The 18,196-nt window shown below is 47.9% G+C and overlaps 1 protein-coding gene across 1 annotated transcript in view; it reads right to left on the bottom strand.

Moving 5' to 3' along the window:
- HORMAD1 (HORMA domain containing 1) overlaps positions 1–18,196 on the bottom strand; it is a 2,731,278-nt gene that overhangs the window by 2,100,559 nt on the left and 612,523 nt on the right. Inside the window, exon 4 of the mRNA XM_069642620.1 lies at positions 8,040–8,076. Within this exon, the coding sequence (XP_069498721.1) occupies positions 8,040–8,076 (37 nt within the window). The remainder of the gene's footprint in view (positions 1–8,039; positions 8,077–18,196) is intronic.

The following is an 18,196-nucleotide window of genomic DNA, read 5'->3' on the forward strand; positions in this document are numbered from 1 at the left end:
TACCTGCACCTCCCCGCATCGTGGAAAGGAACTTGTGCTCTAGCCATCCTCCACACAGCCCTAATGGTAATACCAGAGAGCCATATCCAAGGATCGGCAGCAGAGCAATCGGCTGGCATATCGGCAGCAGGGCAATCGGCTGGCATATCGGCAACAGGGCAATCGGTTGAACCATCCACAGCGCCCCAACTAATAATAACAGAAGCCCCAGCGTATGAACTATTGTCAGAATATGAATTAAAGAAAAGATTGACACAAAGTAAAAGATCCTCCAATTACATCTCATCCGAATCATCGAAACTCCTTGCTGAGATCTCGCAGAAATACAAGCTCTTTTCATCAGCAGAGACATTTTTCGCCTCACTTCTTGTCCCGGGACTGCAAGCACGAACGAACGCCAAATGGTTGCAGATAGTATGCTGGGAGCTCATTCAACTGGCTAACGACACTGAAGAGGGGTTCAACGTGATAAAAATAGAGCCCCGCGCACTGCGCCTAATGACAATACAAAACAGATATGTCTTAGATCTCCTCACGGCGATGGACGGTGGTGTTTGCCGAAAAAATTGGGGGGCGTGTTGCACATTCGTTCCAACTGAAGATGCTGATAACGGGAGACTCTCACATGTGATAACAGCAGTACACAATCTAGGGGAAAGGATGAGAACAGAAGGAGGCGCAGAAGAAAGCACGTGGTTCGACAATTTGTTCAGTTGGATACCATCATGGGTAAATGTGGCAATGAAAATACTGGTCCCCATCATCGTCTTTGTGCTCCTGTTCTTTTGTGTGTGCCAACTGGGACTACGGTGTTGCGAGAAAAGCATGCCAACCTCAGCTATGATGATGGTAACAATGGGCCGACCGACATCGGTAGCTACCATCATAGATGCACAAATGCAAACAGGGGAGTACACTAAACCACAATACAGGATGACAGCAATTTACAGGCAATATGGGGATATAGTTGATAATTTTCATCATCCAACGATAAATTAACCAAGGGAGTTGCAGTGGTACCAAGAAGTATGGGTGGATCTAGATGGGGATGGAGGAATTTACTTAATGTGTACACCAGACGAATATGCCAGAAGAGGAAATAGCTTAAGAAGTGTATGCAGAGCGTGGATGCCAATAAAAGGCACCCCCGCATGGGACGAGGCTGTGGTGGAGGCTAAGTACTATCGAAGGGAGAATGAAAAGAATAAAAATAGAAGTATTTGTTACTTTAGATGTAACGAAAGGGGGGAATGAGTGGGAGCGAGGGGCCAATGGGCCCCTCTCTGCCATCACTTCTCAGTACAAAACCCGTACCAAGTGCCTCTAGTGGTGGGTACGCCCCTTGCCCTTACGCAATGTTAACCTTGGGTTACATTCGCGTAGATGGGACCACCGAGCAGGACACGGGGCATCCATTTTTTGTACCCCCTTTCGACTCCATCTTGGTGACCAGGTCTCACTGCGATAGTACAAAATGCCACTCTCTCTTTTCCACGCCGCAGCAGCTCGGCGCACATGGCCCTCACCCTCGTTCCCACTCCGACTGGAAAACTCTGCAGCTCCATTCTCACGCTGAAGCAGGAGATGCTTGCAACAAATAATAAATGTAACACATCTCTTTTCCTCTGAGATCACTGTCCTGCATGTGAACCAACATGAGCCAAGCACATAGCTCGTCCATCTCCACAAAAGTGTCCTTGCCCTCTTACCCTCGCCAGTTGAAACTTATTGCCATTCTAACCCTGCGTCCTTGCAAGGCATTCCTTTCATGTGCCAGACTGCTGACCATGCTATGAAGCCCACCCAATAGACCCTCAACTAACATTAGACCCCTGCTGCAGTATATCGTGCCCAATACTAACAAATGCCACATACCTGAGATTCTTGTGAGACTAACCCTACAGTTCAATGACAGTATTATAGTGGTCAAGACTCGTAAACCTGTGATCCGTATAACCCAAACGTCACAGATGTTATAGATAACTGTGTGATTTGTATAGTGACATGATAAACTACTGAGTGTCTTTTGATCAACCAGTATTTAGTGCACGCATTATTTAGAATGTATTTTCTTAGCTTAGATAGTGACCACCATGTTTCACAGTGACCTGACCTTCACCCACCCGGCGTACAGATGTCTGACGTCAATCCTCCCGCCAATTGAGAAACCAACCCGGAGGAAGAGATGATGCCCACACCTAAGATACGACCCTGGCTGACCAATCCGGGTCCAACGTAGCATCATGTGTTAAATATGCCAATGTACTATATAATATGGTGTAACTTTAATGTGTTCAGAGCGCTCTCAGAGATCTAGATACATTTTTCCTTGAACTCTCGCAGCCTTCTTTTTTGTGCCTTATTCCCTGCCCAGGGAGTGTATGTTTATTCAATTCTACACGTATAAATCAGGGAGGGCACAAACAATTGCATTGTGTGACTTTCTTAATATTTCGAATCTAGGTGTGTTTTCCATCTCCACGCCCCCCATTTTGCATTGCATTGTGTGCCTCCTGTGCTCAAGTGTTCCCACTGTACCTGTTTGCTTTCTTTCGGCTACTAGGCCACCCGCTTGAGTTTCTGTCTGTGCAGTACAGCCTCTTGTTCTATCCTCCATCCTGTATATCTCTGCCACCCTTATGGTACTCACCATCTATTCTCACCTATCCCCCTTCTCTCACAAAACCTGGAAGGAAAAAGTTTTAAAAATATTTCTTGACCACTAACCCTGGTCTACTCAACATAGACACCTACTGCAACTCACAGACAGATTGTCACTGATATCCTCTTCACTCTCCCCTCTCCAGATCTCTGGACTCCTCATCTTATCTCTACTCTCTCCCCTGTCTTATCCTCACCCATTAATGGTGTCACTAGAGGGGAAGTACTCATGGCGGGGTTCTCATCATCCAGATACTTCATTAATGTCTATCGCAATGGCACTATCACGGTTCAGGGTCGTCAACCCAACCTCCTCCTCTTTGACTGACGCTTGCCATCTCTCATCAACTTCCTTCCTGTGCCTGCTACCCCTTCCTTTCTCTGCCCCTCCTCCTCCGTTTGGGTACCACGCCCCTGTACTCCTCACCAGAAAACTTTTAAAAGGCAGAGACCTGCTTCACCTGGCTATGCTAAATGCCCACTTGCAATCAAACACTCTGCTGAAATCTGCCTCCTCCTTGAAAACCTTGACCTAGACATCCTCGCTCTTACAGAAACATGATTCAAGGCCAGCTCAGTCATTGCTTTTGACTCCCATCTCCCTGATGGCTACACGATTAAGTTCAAAACCCTCTGCATTGTCCACAAGGCCTTCTGCGGCCTGGGGCCACAATACCTTTAACTCTCTCTTCCTAAATATCTTCCTTCTCAAGCTCTTTGCTCATCCGCCTCCAACTCCCTCAGGGTCAGTCGCTTCTCCAAGCTAGGAGTTGGTGATAGATCTCTCTCTTCGGCAAGGGCCTCCCTCTGGAACAGACTTCCTGCCTCCCTGAAACTTGAGGAGAACCATCTCTGGTTCCGGAAGCACCTCAAAACCTTCCTCTTTGCTTCTGCCTTCTCTCCCCCTCTCCGCTGCTGAATTTCCTGGCTGATACTGCACTGGTTACCTGGCCACCCTTCTGATCTTGGGCCCAGGCCCCGCCAGTTGCACACCTGCACTGCCTCCCTGGCAACCCCTGCACCTGGGGACTGTTTTCTGTATCCCTTACAGTCCCCCTTCCACCACTTATGTCTGCAAGTACCTTGCACTTTCCACCTTCTGGCAGTTTTACTATCTTATTTATTCTACTATCCCATGTACTGCACTTTCCCATCTCCCTTCCCACTCGCACTTTTCCCTTTCCCCCTTCCCATGCACTTGCACGATCTGAATGACACCTGGCCTAGTAAGATCGCTGTTTGTCTTCCCTTGTTCCCCCTCCCTTGCCTCATCGCGCCTTGAAACACTTGTGTATAGGTGTGTTATAAATGCCATATCATATATCACATCATATTGTATCTCTAAGCCGCGCCCCAATCGTGATGGTGGTGGGGTTGCCCTGATCTTCCCTGAGTGGATCCCTTCGTCCCTTATACCCACCCATCCATACTCCTCCTTCGAGAGCCTGGTCTGCAAACTGGTCATCTCTCCTTCCTTCTTGACCATTGCCACTATCTATCGACCACCTGGCTCCATCACACAGTTCCTCTCAGAATGGGTGGATTTCTCGTCCTCTCTCCTGTCATCTAACTCTAAACTCCTTCTGCTAGGTGACTTCAACATCAACCTTGATTCCTCTATCAGGGCTACCACTCTCTTCCGTGACCTTTCCACCTCGCTCTCCTTCTCCATTCTCCCCTGTGGTCCTACTCACTCAGCTGGACACACTCTCAATGCCTTCATCCACACTGACTTCTGCTCTCCTCTCCCTCTCATCACACCTCTTTCTGGTTCAGACTGCTCCCTCCTCTCTTCTCACTTGGGCCCTCTTGGCCCCCTAACCTCACCTCCCCAGCTCTGCCAACCTCGTTCTTTGACATTCGCCTGATGAAACGAGTGTCAGCTGCTGCCTTCGCATCTACCTTCATCCCCTCTACTGCCACTGCAGACTCTACGGCTGATGTTGCTCTTAGCAATCTCCACCTCGCCATCACAAACACTTGATATCCTTGCCCCAGTTATGAGGATTCACCTGAAACATGCCACCAAGCGTAACTCTTGGTACGATTCTAATCTAGAAGCCCTGAAGCTTAAGTGCAGAGTTGCGGAACAGAAGTGGCAGACCTCAAGATCATCCTCTGACAAAATGGCCTGTCGCCTTTTCCAAAGGCAATATCGTCTCTCGATTCGCTCCAAGAAGAGGGCCCACATCCAGGCTTGCATCTCTGGTGCATCCAACAACATGGCTGAACTTTTTAAAATCTGCAATGAACTAGCCAATTCTTCCGCAGTTTCCACCACACCTCTTCCCTCTCAGGCCGTCTGCACTGCATTGGCCACGCCCTTCACTGCAAAAACTCAGAACATCCAGAGAACTCTCTCCTCCTCCTCTCCGCTTCACCTCCACCTTCCACCCCTTGCCTCCCATCCTCCTTCAGCCTTCCCCTCCACCTCTCCTAGCACATCGGATGAGGTCTCTAGGGTTGTCTGCTCTATGAAGGTCTCCTCCAAACAGGACCCCGCCCCCGTTCTTCCAGAACTATTAAGGACAACATTGACTTCCTTGCCCCGGCACTTGCTGATTTCTGCAATCACTCTCTTGCTAGTGGGTTCTTTCCCTCTTCCCTGAAGCACTCACTTGTGCGCCCCCTCCTAAAAAAAACTTCTGCTGATCCTGCATTTCCAGCTAACTATCACTGCATCTCTATCATGCCCTTCCTTGGGAAACTCCTTGAGAAATTGGAACTCCCACAACTGACTCAGCATATTGAGCTGGTTGGTTGCTTACACAACCATCAATCTGGATTCCGAGCATCCAGAGGCACAGAAATTGCTCTCCTGAACACCCATGAAGAACGGCTCGCATCTCTGGACTCTAACTCTCCCGACGTTCCCATTCTACTCTATCTCTCCTCTGCATTTGATACGATCAACCACTCCATCCTCATAAAACGGCTCCATGATACCATTGGTATCTCAGAGCGGGCACTGGACTGGCTGACCTCCTTCCTCACCGACTGTCCCTCCCAGGTTATTTTGGGCTCTTTATCCTCTTCCACCTCTATCTCTACCTGTGGCATCCCGAAGGGGTTGGTGGGGGCAAGCTCTCACCCTGGCTCTTTGAAGTCTATCTCTCTCCAATTGCTCACCTTATTTCCACTTTCCATCCCCACTTTCAGTGTTATGCAGATGACACCCAACTCTTCTTTAAACTTCCCTCTGACCCTCTTGCTACTTCCTCTACCATTTCTGACTGCCTTTCTGCTATCCAGTACTTTTGTGCATCGAACAGTCTCTGCCTCAATGCCAGCAAGACTGAGGTCCTTCCTATCAGGATTGCTGCTCCCACTTTCCTCCCTTCTCTCTGGCCACCTTCTATGGGCTTCCCCTGGCTCTCCTTCATCTGAAGCTATAAACCTCTGAGTCATATTCAACCCCTCTCTTTCTTTCCTCCCTCACATCATGGACCTTGCCAAGAAGGCCCACTTCCAACTCCACCTCCTCAGAGGCATCCTTCCTTTCCTCACCTTTCCTCAGAAGCTCAATGTCTCTAGAGCCCTGGTACTCTCTAGGCTGGACTACTGCAAGAACCTCTTCTTTAATCTACCCTCTTCCTCTCTCCGCCCCTTCAGCTTATCCAGAATAGGGCTGCAAGGCTTATCCTTTGCCTCAAGCCCAGAGACTGTATCTCTCCACCCCAAAAATACCTCCACTGGCTCCCGGTTGCTGCAAGGATCAAATTCAAATCCCTCTGCATTATCCATAAGGCTGTCTGGGTCCAGGGACCACGCTATCTATAACTTGCTATCACCAAATACTCTCCCTCCAGGTCTTTACATTCCTCTGGCTCAAACTCTGTGTGTCAAGCGGTTCTCTAAGCAGTATGCTGGAGGCCAATCTCTTTCCTCGGCTGGCTCCCTCCTCTGGAACAGCCTCCCCCACCCTCTCCGTCTTAAGCCCGATCTCCTCAAATTCCAGAAGCACCTAAAGACTTTCCTCTTCACCTCCCTCTTCCCATTCCCCCTCTTGTGCTAACCCCCTCAGTCGCTAAGAGTGGTGGCGTTGGCCCTTATGTGTCCTTCTGAGTCCTGGCCTTCCTCCCAATCGCTTACACCCCCTCCAGCTCCCAGCACTTGCCCTTGGGCACCCACTGGCCTGTGTTCCTTCACAGGACTGCACTTATTGTATCGGAAGATGACAACTCTTTACTATATGACCTCTGCCAAGCACTTCCCGGTTTCCTGGCAACCTACTCCCTGCCACTTCCCCCTCTGGGGATTTTCCCAGCACTTACCCCATTCCCCTGTCCCTTCTCTCCCCCTCTCTCTCTCTTTCTCTCTCTCTCTTTCTCTCTCTCTCTCTCTTTCTCTCTCTCTCTCTCTCTCTCTCTGCACTTGCATGATCCGAATGAAGGAGTAGGACCATCTGTATCCCATTCATTATTGTATTCTATTGCCTTTGTCCCATGTTCTCTCCCCTGCCCTATAGGGGCTTTAAAACACAATTTCTTGATATACAAGCACCTTACAAATGCACAGGGCTTCCAATTGTTCTGTAATGTACAGATGTGAAATGTTGTGGGAAGGAAAGTTATTGTCCTTGGTGGAAGAAAGAGAAAAGACTAGTCAGTCAACGGGGTCTAGTCAGATCTTGGTCGACAATGGGTTTCGGCCCCTCTGTTGATATACGCTTATCCCCAGCGTTCTCATGTTGTTTAATGTTGGGTCTTCATCAAGACAAAGGATTGCTTGTTATATCTGAGACTCAATCTGGTGAAACCCCCCGTTTCTTTGTGCAAAGCAAAACAGCTATAAAACAAAAATATAAATGACTACTTATGTATTAGAAAAGAACATTTAGAAGTCTGCCCTGCACGTGACTGCAAGAATAAGGTTAATAGGATGCACATATGATAGAGACATATTGAGAGTATCTTAAACAATTCAGAGCAAATTTTTAAGTAGTTGTTTATATTTTTGTTTCATAGCTGTTTTGCACAAAGAAACAGTGGTTCACCAGTTTAAATTCAGGCTACGCCAGATCTATCTTACTGATCTGGTACATGGAGCTGGCGGAAACGGGCGGGTGATCAGTTTTGCATATGGTTAAAGCAAATGTGTTCTCTTTTGCTTTCTGTACACTGGGTGAGTTGTGCAGAGGCTTCTGTAAGACTCACTGTCTGGCGGCTTTGTTGATAAGTGCTACAGAAGCAAGGTTGTATCCCCGCCACCCACCTCCTGGTATGTACTTCCCATGTTTTGTGCTATGGGCCTGAATATAAACATAATAGCAATGAATAGGAAACTATAACTATGGTTCGAGCCTATCTATATGGCACTTATTAAATATCAAATATAAAATAAAAGCAACATGCATATTTTGTAATACTTTCACTTACATATTTCTTCTGCAACGCATCATAACATCCTAGCATCCTGAAAACAAGCAATATTATTTTAACTTACATGAGATAATGTAGTTAGATCAATTAATCAAGTTTACTGTCTGGCTTTAACCTTCGCAATATTGTGTGAACATAGGAAATCACATACAAAAATAGAGGTGTTAAAACATGCACATACCTTACTTCAATTTGTGCCAATCAATCGTAGGACAACAGAACGTCATTCAATTCCCCTCATTCGTTTTAGTGTACTTTTTTGGGACAGTGCTTCTTATACCCCTTCGATCATTGTATTAGAGCCCTGACCTTGTGGAATTTCAGAAGTTATCTTCATAACATTACTTAAATAACTGTCAGTACTCCGATCGGTTTCAAAATAATTGTTCATTTTTTCCTGATTTATTGGTTTAGATGAAAAAAGGAACAAGTTACTTACCTGTAACTGTTGTTCTCCAGCATGGGTCTGGCATGGATTCACATGCTCATGAATATTCCCCGTCGTCAGGCTGGGAATCCTCGGTAAAGTAAAAATCAGTATCAGTTTCGTTTCTGATCTGTCTTTCTTAGTAGTAAGCAATCACTGATCTCTGGGTCATACTGCCCCCAGCCAATGACTGCCCTCTCCCTAAGCCCCGCCTCTGGCAGCCATCCTCAGATTTGGTAGCACGCAAAGTGGCAGTATGACCAAGTGAAGAGCCGCAGAGGGGTAGGCGGGAGGGTTCGCATGTGAATCCATGCCAGACCCATGCTGGAGAACAACAGTTACAGGTAAGTTACTTGTTCCTTCTCCAGCATGGGGTCTGGCATGGATTCACATGCTCATGAATAAAAGAATACATAGCAGTACACACATGCACAACCATGGGAGGTGGCAAAGGCTCAACATTAAGCATTACATCCAAAACTCTCTAGGGTCCGGCGAAGGAGATGAGGGGTCCACAGGCCTCGCGGGCACGAAGGGAGGAGCGGGGTGGACTCTCCTCCGCTTGTTCGGAGGGCTTCCCGACGGGCCTGGTTCTGGATCCTCCGTCGGGGTCTGTGGTAACCTCGTCCTTATCTCAGTACATAAGGATTGGATCGGCAACAAAATGGCCGCCGAGCTATCCTGGGGCTCGGGTAATGGCTGCGACGGACAGGATGGCTGTTCAATGGGCCCTCTTCGTCGCCATCGTCGCTATCTTCGATCACATCAGAAACTGTTCTGGAATCGTTTCATTTTAAAATATAAGTGTAGGAAGAAGCTGAAACTTGCACATCAGTGCACTGCGTCGGGGGTCACTGCTTCCAGAGGGGCATTCCCTTAAACAGCAGGCGTGTTTGTTTTTGCTTTCGCCTTAATGGGGATTTGGACCTGGAACCTGCTGGATCAGCTCCAACCTTACATCATGGTGGGCTATCGTAGAACCGCTGGGTTGCTGTTATTTTTTCAGAGGCCTGCTTGGGACAAAGATAATTGCCAAGCACCATCATAGCCCTGCTCCTGCGGTAATCAGAATGTTTCTTTTGCATTTAAGCAACTTAACGTGAAAATACTGCAGGCTCAGCTGTACGTCCAGTTAATGGGTAGGTGGGAGGGCTGGCTTGAATCTTGAGCATGCCCCTTAAGATGTGCGAATGGTGGGTGATTATAAAGGGCAGGGTGCATAAAGCTGCATGCTGTTGGGGACAATGAATAAAGGTAATGGGGGTCGTTTGAAATGCATTTTCTTTTACTCTGTTTCTTTCAGTATTTACACAGTGGTGTGGTGGAATGGAGGAAAGTCAAGACCAGGTATAGGGTTGGTATTGCGAGTGGAAGGGGGCGTGGGGAGCGGGAAGAGGGGACTTCTTTTCGTATACTTCGACCACTGATGACAATAATGCATGATCTTCTGACATGGATTGCAGTTACATGCCTAGGCGCTCATATCATATGGCAGAAATTGCTACTTGCTACAAAAGACCAATACTTGTCTTCCTATGTTCAAGTACCAATATCACTGTTAGTTATTGCCACTGCACTCACAACAGCATAATGAGAATGGCCAGGAAAGTCCTGCGTACATCCAAATATGTGCTTGGTACTATACAGAATGACTGTATCGACATTTTATTTAGAGATGACTCTAAATACCTCATTATGAGGTTCAATCACGGCAACAAGAATTAAAAGTAAGTTTTCACCAAGTTACAATGGGAGGCAGGCTTTTCTCAGATGCAGGAGCAAATATATTATGAACAAGTGCATTCTCATCTAATCTCATTATAGGCTCCTTCAGACATGGGTGCTTCCACAGTAAATAACTTTCATAATAGCTTAATGAGAAGTCTACAGATGCCGACAGAAGTTGCTTTAGACTGAGTAGAGTACCACGAAAAGCCTAGCAGTGTTATCCTAGAGGACAGCACCAAGAGGCCACTTTGGTGGTATTCAAGCACTATATAGAGATACAAAACACCATCAAACAAGATGCACCCTTAATTAAGAGTTATTAATACAGCAACCTCAAAACTGTGGAGGTAAACCACTTTTTATTGGACAATATACATTTAAGATGGAAAAAATATACATAAGCTTTCAGGTCCACTCCTCAGAAAGAAACACCTTTATACCACCGGTTAAGACACTGGGCCTCATTACACGGTAGGTGGTAGGGGATTACCGGCACCGATAAGGGCACTGGTGCCGGTAATCCCCTACCGCCCTACTACGAGGTCCCTCAGCGGGTCCCGTCCTTAATGTGTGGTCTGCCCAGGCGTTATGGACGGTTCCCGCTGAGGGACCTCAGAGCTAATAACGGTACAGCAAATTGCAGTACCGTTATTAGCTCCTTCCCCATTCCCATTGAGCCCTATGGGGGCTCAAATGGGAATGGTTCCCGGAATGGGGACTTACCGGTCCCGCAAAGGTCGGAATAGACCGGTAAAGTTCCTATTCCGGGAACCCGGACTCCGACAGTGGTAGGGGGTAGCCATGGTGCTAATAGCGCCATGGCTACCGCCTACCATGTAATGAGGTCCACTGTAACCACTTGTTTCTGCCTGTGCAATGCAAACGGTGAGCACCAGATGATTCTGTCAATATTGCTGACAAATTGCAGGCCTGTGATTTGTAAGATGCACAATAACCAGACAGGTGGTTCCGTATGCCCACATGTGTCTCGCTGGTCACTACCGCCCCTGCACACCTCTATTGCTGTCGAAAAGGACTGGCGTAGGTCTCCATGTCAAAATGAAAATGTCAATGACGAACCTCGTTCAAAAGATTCATTTCCTGGGTGCAACCCTGGACATTGTTCTCATGAAAGAGTTTCTTTCTCAGAGAATTTTCTTAAAAACAACAGAAATGCTTAGCAATACAGCCGTCAGCTCCTATCATGGCATGGCAAGGAAGTTGTCAACCCTTCTGGAATTAATGGTTTATTGCATTGCGATTGTCTCTCACGCTCGTCTTCACCTGAGGGCACTGTGAGAATGTGTGGAGGACCAATGTTCCCAAAGAACAAACGATTGGCAGGAATGAATCACAAGCCCACTTTCGTTCCAGGGATCCCTGAGTTGGTGGTGCAGAATAAACAACCTGAATCAAGGGTTTCCCTTTCATAAGTCAACAGCAAGGCACACATGGCAAGGGAAGTCATAAGGACTTGCTCCTATCACAGGGACTGACTCTGGTCAGAAACGTATAAACTTTACCACAGGAATAGTCCGATCCACAAGGTCGTCGATTTGGGCCTTAAAGCATTTGTTTCTTCCATAAAAAGCACCTTTTAATACTTATTCAGACCAACACCATCACGTCTATGTGGTAGTGCAAGGAGGAACAAGCTCTAGAATCCTGTCAAGGAAAGCAAGAGAATCTGGCAATGGCTTCTGTCATGGAGACTGACAATCACAACAGTTTAACTCCCAAAGGATCAGAATAAATAAGCAGTTACACTGAACTGGTCCTTCCAAGAAGACCATGAGTGGGTCTTAAATGAATGTCACTAGAGCTATTTTTCAAAGATTGGTCCAACCGCAGTTAGACCTGTTTGCACTGAAAGAAAAAGCAAAATGCCACAACTATGTTCCCAGAGCCACTATCTAAGGGCAGTGCCCTTCTGATGAATTTGAAAGTGGGTTTTTATTTGTGCGTTTCCTCTGATGCCTGTACTTCCCAAGGTGTTCGGCAAGCTGAAACAATCCAGGACTAGAATTATACTGGCAACACCAGTTTGTCCCTCACAGAGGTGGTATCCATTCCAGATGTGAATACTACCATGCAGACCAGATCTCTTGACGAAAATGAACAGCAGCATGTTCCACCACAAACTTCACTCATTGAACCTGACGGCATGGCTCCTGAACACCTTCAGTACTGACACTTGAATCTAACTTGCAACTACATGGAAGTCTTAAGATAAGCCAGCCATTCTTCCACCCGAGCATCATACACTTCTAAGTGGTATAGTTTCTTCTTGTATTGCAACAAGGGACAATATGCAATGACTTGTCAGGAGAATATGGCATTGCCCTACCTTCTCTATTTGGCTATATCTGGTTTAAAATTCTCCTTCATAAAAGCGTATCTGTCCACTAATGTACCTGACCAGAAAAATCTAGATTCCTGTGATCAAGGATTTTTGGAAGGGATTTCAAAGATATATCCCCAATCAGGAGAGCCTATCTTCCCTTGTAACTGAATATTTACTCTGCCATACTCTTGGCATCTTCATTTGACCCCACGTATATGTATGATTTACAGCATCGAACACTGAAAATGGCTTTTCTCACTATTACCTCTGCACATAGAGTTAGTCATATCCAGGCTTTGGGCAAAAAGAACATTACACAGTGATCCAAAAGGATAAGGTAACCGAGAATGCACACTTCTTTTCTTGTGAAAGCTGTTGCAGACCTTCATTTTAATCAATCTGTTTCAGTTTCCAAGCCTGGCTTTTTTGCTAGTCTTTAGACTCCAGTGGAAAGGTTCATACACGCCTTAGAAATGAAAAGGTTATATATAGATGAGACCAAAGCATTAAGGCAATCTAAACAACTTCTGTTCAACCACGGTACAATTAACACATGTCTATGAACTTCCAAACAATTAATCTCCAGGCGAATATCCGGCTTTACTATAAGAAACCCAGAAATACTTTTAATTATCCCTGCTCCTGGAGTTTGGAAGCTTGATAGTCTGGTAAGCGTTTGTGAATATCAGTGAAGAAGGAATTGTGAACTACTTGTACATCCAGTTCTTTCTCTTCCTGGGTATCATCATTGAATTCATAAATAAACCTCCGACCTCCCCCCAGGTATTGCACTGACGCAAAACAGTTATGCTTAAGAGGTTAGACAATCACAGATCTACATTAACTCTGTTGCTTTAAATATACTGGCCCTCATTACGAGTTGCCCGGTAAAAGCGTGTTCATTACTGGCATGCCGGAATGAGCGTGTCTGTGCTCGTATGAACCCGCTAACAGCGGGTGATTACGAGTGCGTGAGCATGCGCGTTCCCCCATGCCAGTAGTGGCAATACCGCCATGCCGGTAAAGGGCCACCAACCCCCCTATACCGGCATTGCGGGGCCCGCCCATAGCGTTACCAGCTCAGGAAGCGAAAACAGTGTTTTTCAGACGCTGAGCTAAGTATGCTCGCTGACACCCTGGCCCAGCATGCGGACACGAGGAGCACCGACATGAAGCATGCAGCCTAAACCAAGAAAAAAGAAGTCTGGCAGGAGGTCGCACAGAGGGTGTCGGCAGTGGTAACCACCCCAAGGAGTGTGCGCGACTGTCAGAAGCGGTGGAATGACCTCCGCCTCAGGGTGAGGAAGATCCTGGCAGAGAACAGGAGGGCCGCAATGGCGACAGGCGGGGGCCCACACTCCCCAGTGAAGTCGACGGCATGGGAGGAGACCGTCAGTACCTTTATAGATCCTGAATCCATAGAGGGAATCGGAGACCAGAAGGTGGGCTCCGCATCATCCACAGAAGAAGGTGAGTGACCCATCACATCCATGTAGGCCAAACCATGATGTGGCACAAGTGATGTGGAAGTGAGACTAGGCAAGGCAATGCATGTCCCAGGCCCACATCAACATATCCAGTCAAGAATGTGTGCCACACCCTGTAACACACGCATGCTGAGTGCCAATCCCAATCCCAACACAGGTGCAACATGACCAAACCGTGCCCATGGAACTCACCACACAGACACCATACCAATGCCATGCCACCAGCCATGCATTGATTGCCCACATGCCCCCTCAGAACACCAAATCCCACACCCCTGAAATAAATTGATGCATGAATGTATGAACATATCACAGCGCAATACGTGTACCTGTCATGTGACACCATCACTGATGACCTGCATCTCTTCTATCCCCCAGGCACCGATGAGGAAGATGGAATGCAGGACAGGGGCGCAAGTTCATCCACTGCACAGCAAGGGACTAGGGCCACCGCCACCCCCCCAGCCCAAGAAACTGTCCAGAGCAACAGGCAGTGTGCCACACCGGGCAGTAACCCTGCAGGAAACACCTGCAGCCACAGTCCAGCAGCAGCCACCCACAACAGTGGGAGGCGTTTCCATTCCCGCTCCGCCAGCCACCGCGGACGTTGTGGATACAGAGGTGGAGAATGAGGGTGACATCATGTCCGGCACACCCACCCCAAGCCCCATTACCAGCCTACCCTCCCTACAGAGGCCGAGAGCATCGACAATCCCTGCCTCCACGACTCGGACCTTGGAGACTCAGACAAAGGCCTCTTTGAGGAGAACTGTGCCCTGGACGTGGGCCCCACGCAGGTGCCATCCACCACTCTGCCGACCACCACCCTGCCGACCACCACCCTACCGACCACCACCCTGCCTACCACCACCCTGCCTACCACCACCCCGGTCACCAGCACTCCGGCAGCCAACGACTCCTTCGAGGCTTGCCTGTCATGGTTTGAGGCACAACAGGAGTCGATGCTCCAACTGATGCGGCAACAAATATCAGATGGAAATGACTCCATGAGGGCCATTGCCACAGCCATCGCAGCCAACACTGCTGCTGTTGAGGTATCCACAAGTGCCATGAGGGAGTGTCTGGGGGCACTTACGCAGGCCCTGCTTGCAAACCTGCCTCATATGCAGCGCCCACACCTTGGGGCAGGCATGGGACTGACCATCGACACCTCCACTGCCACAACCCCTTCTACCTCGGCCCAATCGAGCCCCGTGCGGTTGACACGGAGGAGTGCACGGCGCTTGACCATGGCACCCCCAGATCCCAAAATTGCAAAGAAATAGAGTGGGCAGACAATGACATTTGGAAAATGTACGTTGGTCAAGGGACCAGTGTTTGTTGTACATATGGGGACATTTGGGGTTTGTAGGTTGGGTGAGGGAGTTTACTTGGGCATTTTTGGGGTTTGTAGGGTGGGTGAGGGAGTTTACTTGGGTATTTTTGGGGTTTGTAGGGTGGGTGAGGGAGTTCACTGGGGGTTGTGAGGGGATTATCTGCACATTATCACGTGTCTGGAAAATACACCCGTTGTGTGCAAGAAAATCATTGGCTGGACATACTTCTTTTTGTGCATGTACATTTGATGTGTGATGGTGTACATTGGGGCACTTCTGACAAAACAAGTGTGCATGTCCAGATGCAGCCAGTGTGTCAAAGGCACATTACTTTCATGGTCCCTGCGTTTCAAAAGTATTCCCCCTTCATCCTCACTCGGCCCATGCATGTCAATGTCAGGTGGCAGTGGTACATTCCTTTGGACGCACATGTTGTGCAGCCTGAAACAGGCCATGGTGATCTTCGCCACCTTCTCAGGCCTATATAGCAGTGCCCCACCAGACCTGCTTAGGCAGCGGAACCGCACCTTCAACAGGCCAAAGGTCTGCTCATTCACAACACGGGTATGAGTGTGCACACAATTGTACTCCTCTTCATGGCTGTTCTGCGGGTTCCGCACAGGGGTAAGTAGCCACGGCCTCAAGGGATATCCTCCATCACCTGCAAGCAGATTCAAATAGGTGTGTGTCACTCTAAACTGACACCTTCGTGGAGCACAGTCATGGCAGCAGCTATTTGGTGTGGGCATGCACATGTCCCAGTACGTGTACAAAATAGGCACCTATATGCAATGTATACTGTAAAGAGGGGCGGTGCACTGGATGGGGTGCAATAGATGATGCAGGGTGTAATCATGCATGCTGAGGCAGATGTGCTGTGGTAGTGCAACAATGTTTAGCCTCCAATTCATGCTGTATATTCTTTACTATGCATGGTCACACTAGCCACATTGCTACAGTTGCCATCCTATTCATTCATGCATTGCTTGCCATCACCAAGGTGCACTGGTTGTGCCACTTACTTGTTGTCATCCATATGCATTATTTGAGATATGTGGCCCAGTAATGTGTCATGTTCTGTTTGGCTGGTTCAGGTGAGGTGTGTTTAGATCTGCATGCATTCTCCAATCACTGCCTTTTGCCACCCAGGTGCACTATCCCCCCCTTTCGCACCCGGGTACAGTAGGCCCCCCCTTTCTGCATCCGCACACATCAGTACCCCACAGCATGGCCAGGGGCCTGTTGTGCAACTCACCGAGCAGCCAGGCACATGGTCCAGCATGCGTGAGAATAGTGGTTGTGAAATGCCATGCAGCTGGCCCACTGTGTGTTGGTAGGTGCCTGTGGCAAGGAAGTGTAGCATAGGCAGCACCTTTAGTAGTGGGGGGATGGCAGTGCGCATTTCTATGTGGCTGGCAATGTCGTTCTGTATCATGTCACTATGGTGGTGATGGTGTCACGGTCCAACCGGTACAGGGTGTGGATCTGCTCAGGGGTTAGGTTGAATGGGCTGGGTCTGGTGCAAGGGATTGTTGGCTGCCTATGAGGCACTGGTGGCTGCGCTGGTGGTAATTGCTGGGCCTGTCTCACCCTCCTTCTCCTGCGTCTCATCTGTGCTGCCTGTTGTTGCTGCTGTAGTTGTTGTTGCTGTGGTTGCTGTAGTTGTAGCAGTATAGGCATGTCCTCCAGCGCCATGATTGCAACTCCTAGTGGTAGCATTTTGGTGTAGGAAGGTGGGTGGTGTGTAGGTGTGCTCCTTTTGTACTGGGCCACTCAACATTGCCTACACCTGTAGGGGGGGTTGTGGTGTGTGGGTGTGCTCAGTTTATACTGGCACAGCCTCCATTGACTCCACCTGTGGGGATTGTGTGCACCTGTGGCAGCTGCCTTGTATCCTGCTTGCTGTTTGCGGGTGGTCCGCGATGCCTGTATGGCCGGCATCGTGCAGCCCGTGATTGCCGGTATTTGCATGTATGCGTGGGTTGGAATTACCCCCTATTACCGGCATGCCGGTATTTGCTCCCTGAAGGGGCGCGTGTACGCGCCTATGCCGCTATTAGCGGCACCGTTATTTAGGGTGCCGCTAATACCGAGTTTGCGGGTTGGAATGCGACGGGACGGTAAACGATGCCGGTATTACCATACCAGCATCGTTTTTGCCTTACTGGCAAACCTCGTAATGAGGCCCCCTTGTGTCACTGTTTACATCTCAATGTAAAGGCTGCTGTCATTTCTTATGATTTCTCTAGAAAGGCATTCATATCATTACTATGATGAGACATTATTTAATTGTGTACATTTAAGAAAGGTTTTCGCTATTATATTGAAAAGTGTTGTGGGATCACACATGTGGGCAGAGATATTCAGTGTTCATTAATTCAAAGCATGGACCTAGAATTAAAGTTACAAATAAGTGACTATTCCTTTTTAATGGAGCAAATAAAGAAATAAAAGTGGAAGATTTCTAAAATTGTGGAACCACACAACTAAGAGGATTCATGTTTTTCTCATTTCCATTTCAAAAGGTGAGTTCCTTCCACATAGTGCCTCCACACCCACATACACAGGCTCTCTTTTGTGGTATAAACATGCTGCTATGGGGTAATCATAAACCATTGTCTCCTAATGTCCTCCACCCAATTCATATACTATTTAGGAGAAGATTTTCTTCAACTTCATTCATAACAATCCCTACTAAGGAGGTAGGATTATCACTACTGATGAGCCACCTTTTCTTGATAGTAAATGTGAGTGCCTCTCAGTATTCATACTGATATCAGTACTTTCCCACACCACCTATATGCTGCTTCCCTTAAAATATTTCCCATACT

The sequence above is a fragment of the Ambystoma mexicanum genome, chromosome 1p, assembly GCF_040938575.1.
Source record: "Ambystoma mexicanum isolate Mex_15411 chromosome 1p, UKY_AmexF1_1, whole genome shotgun sequence".
NCBI lineage: Eukaryota > Metazoa > Chordata > Amphibia > Caudata > Ambystomatidae > Ambystoma > Ambystoma mexicanum.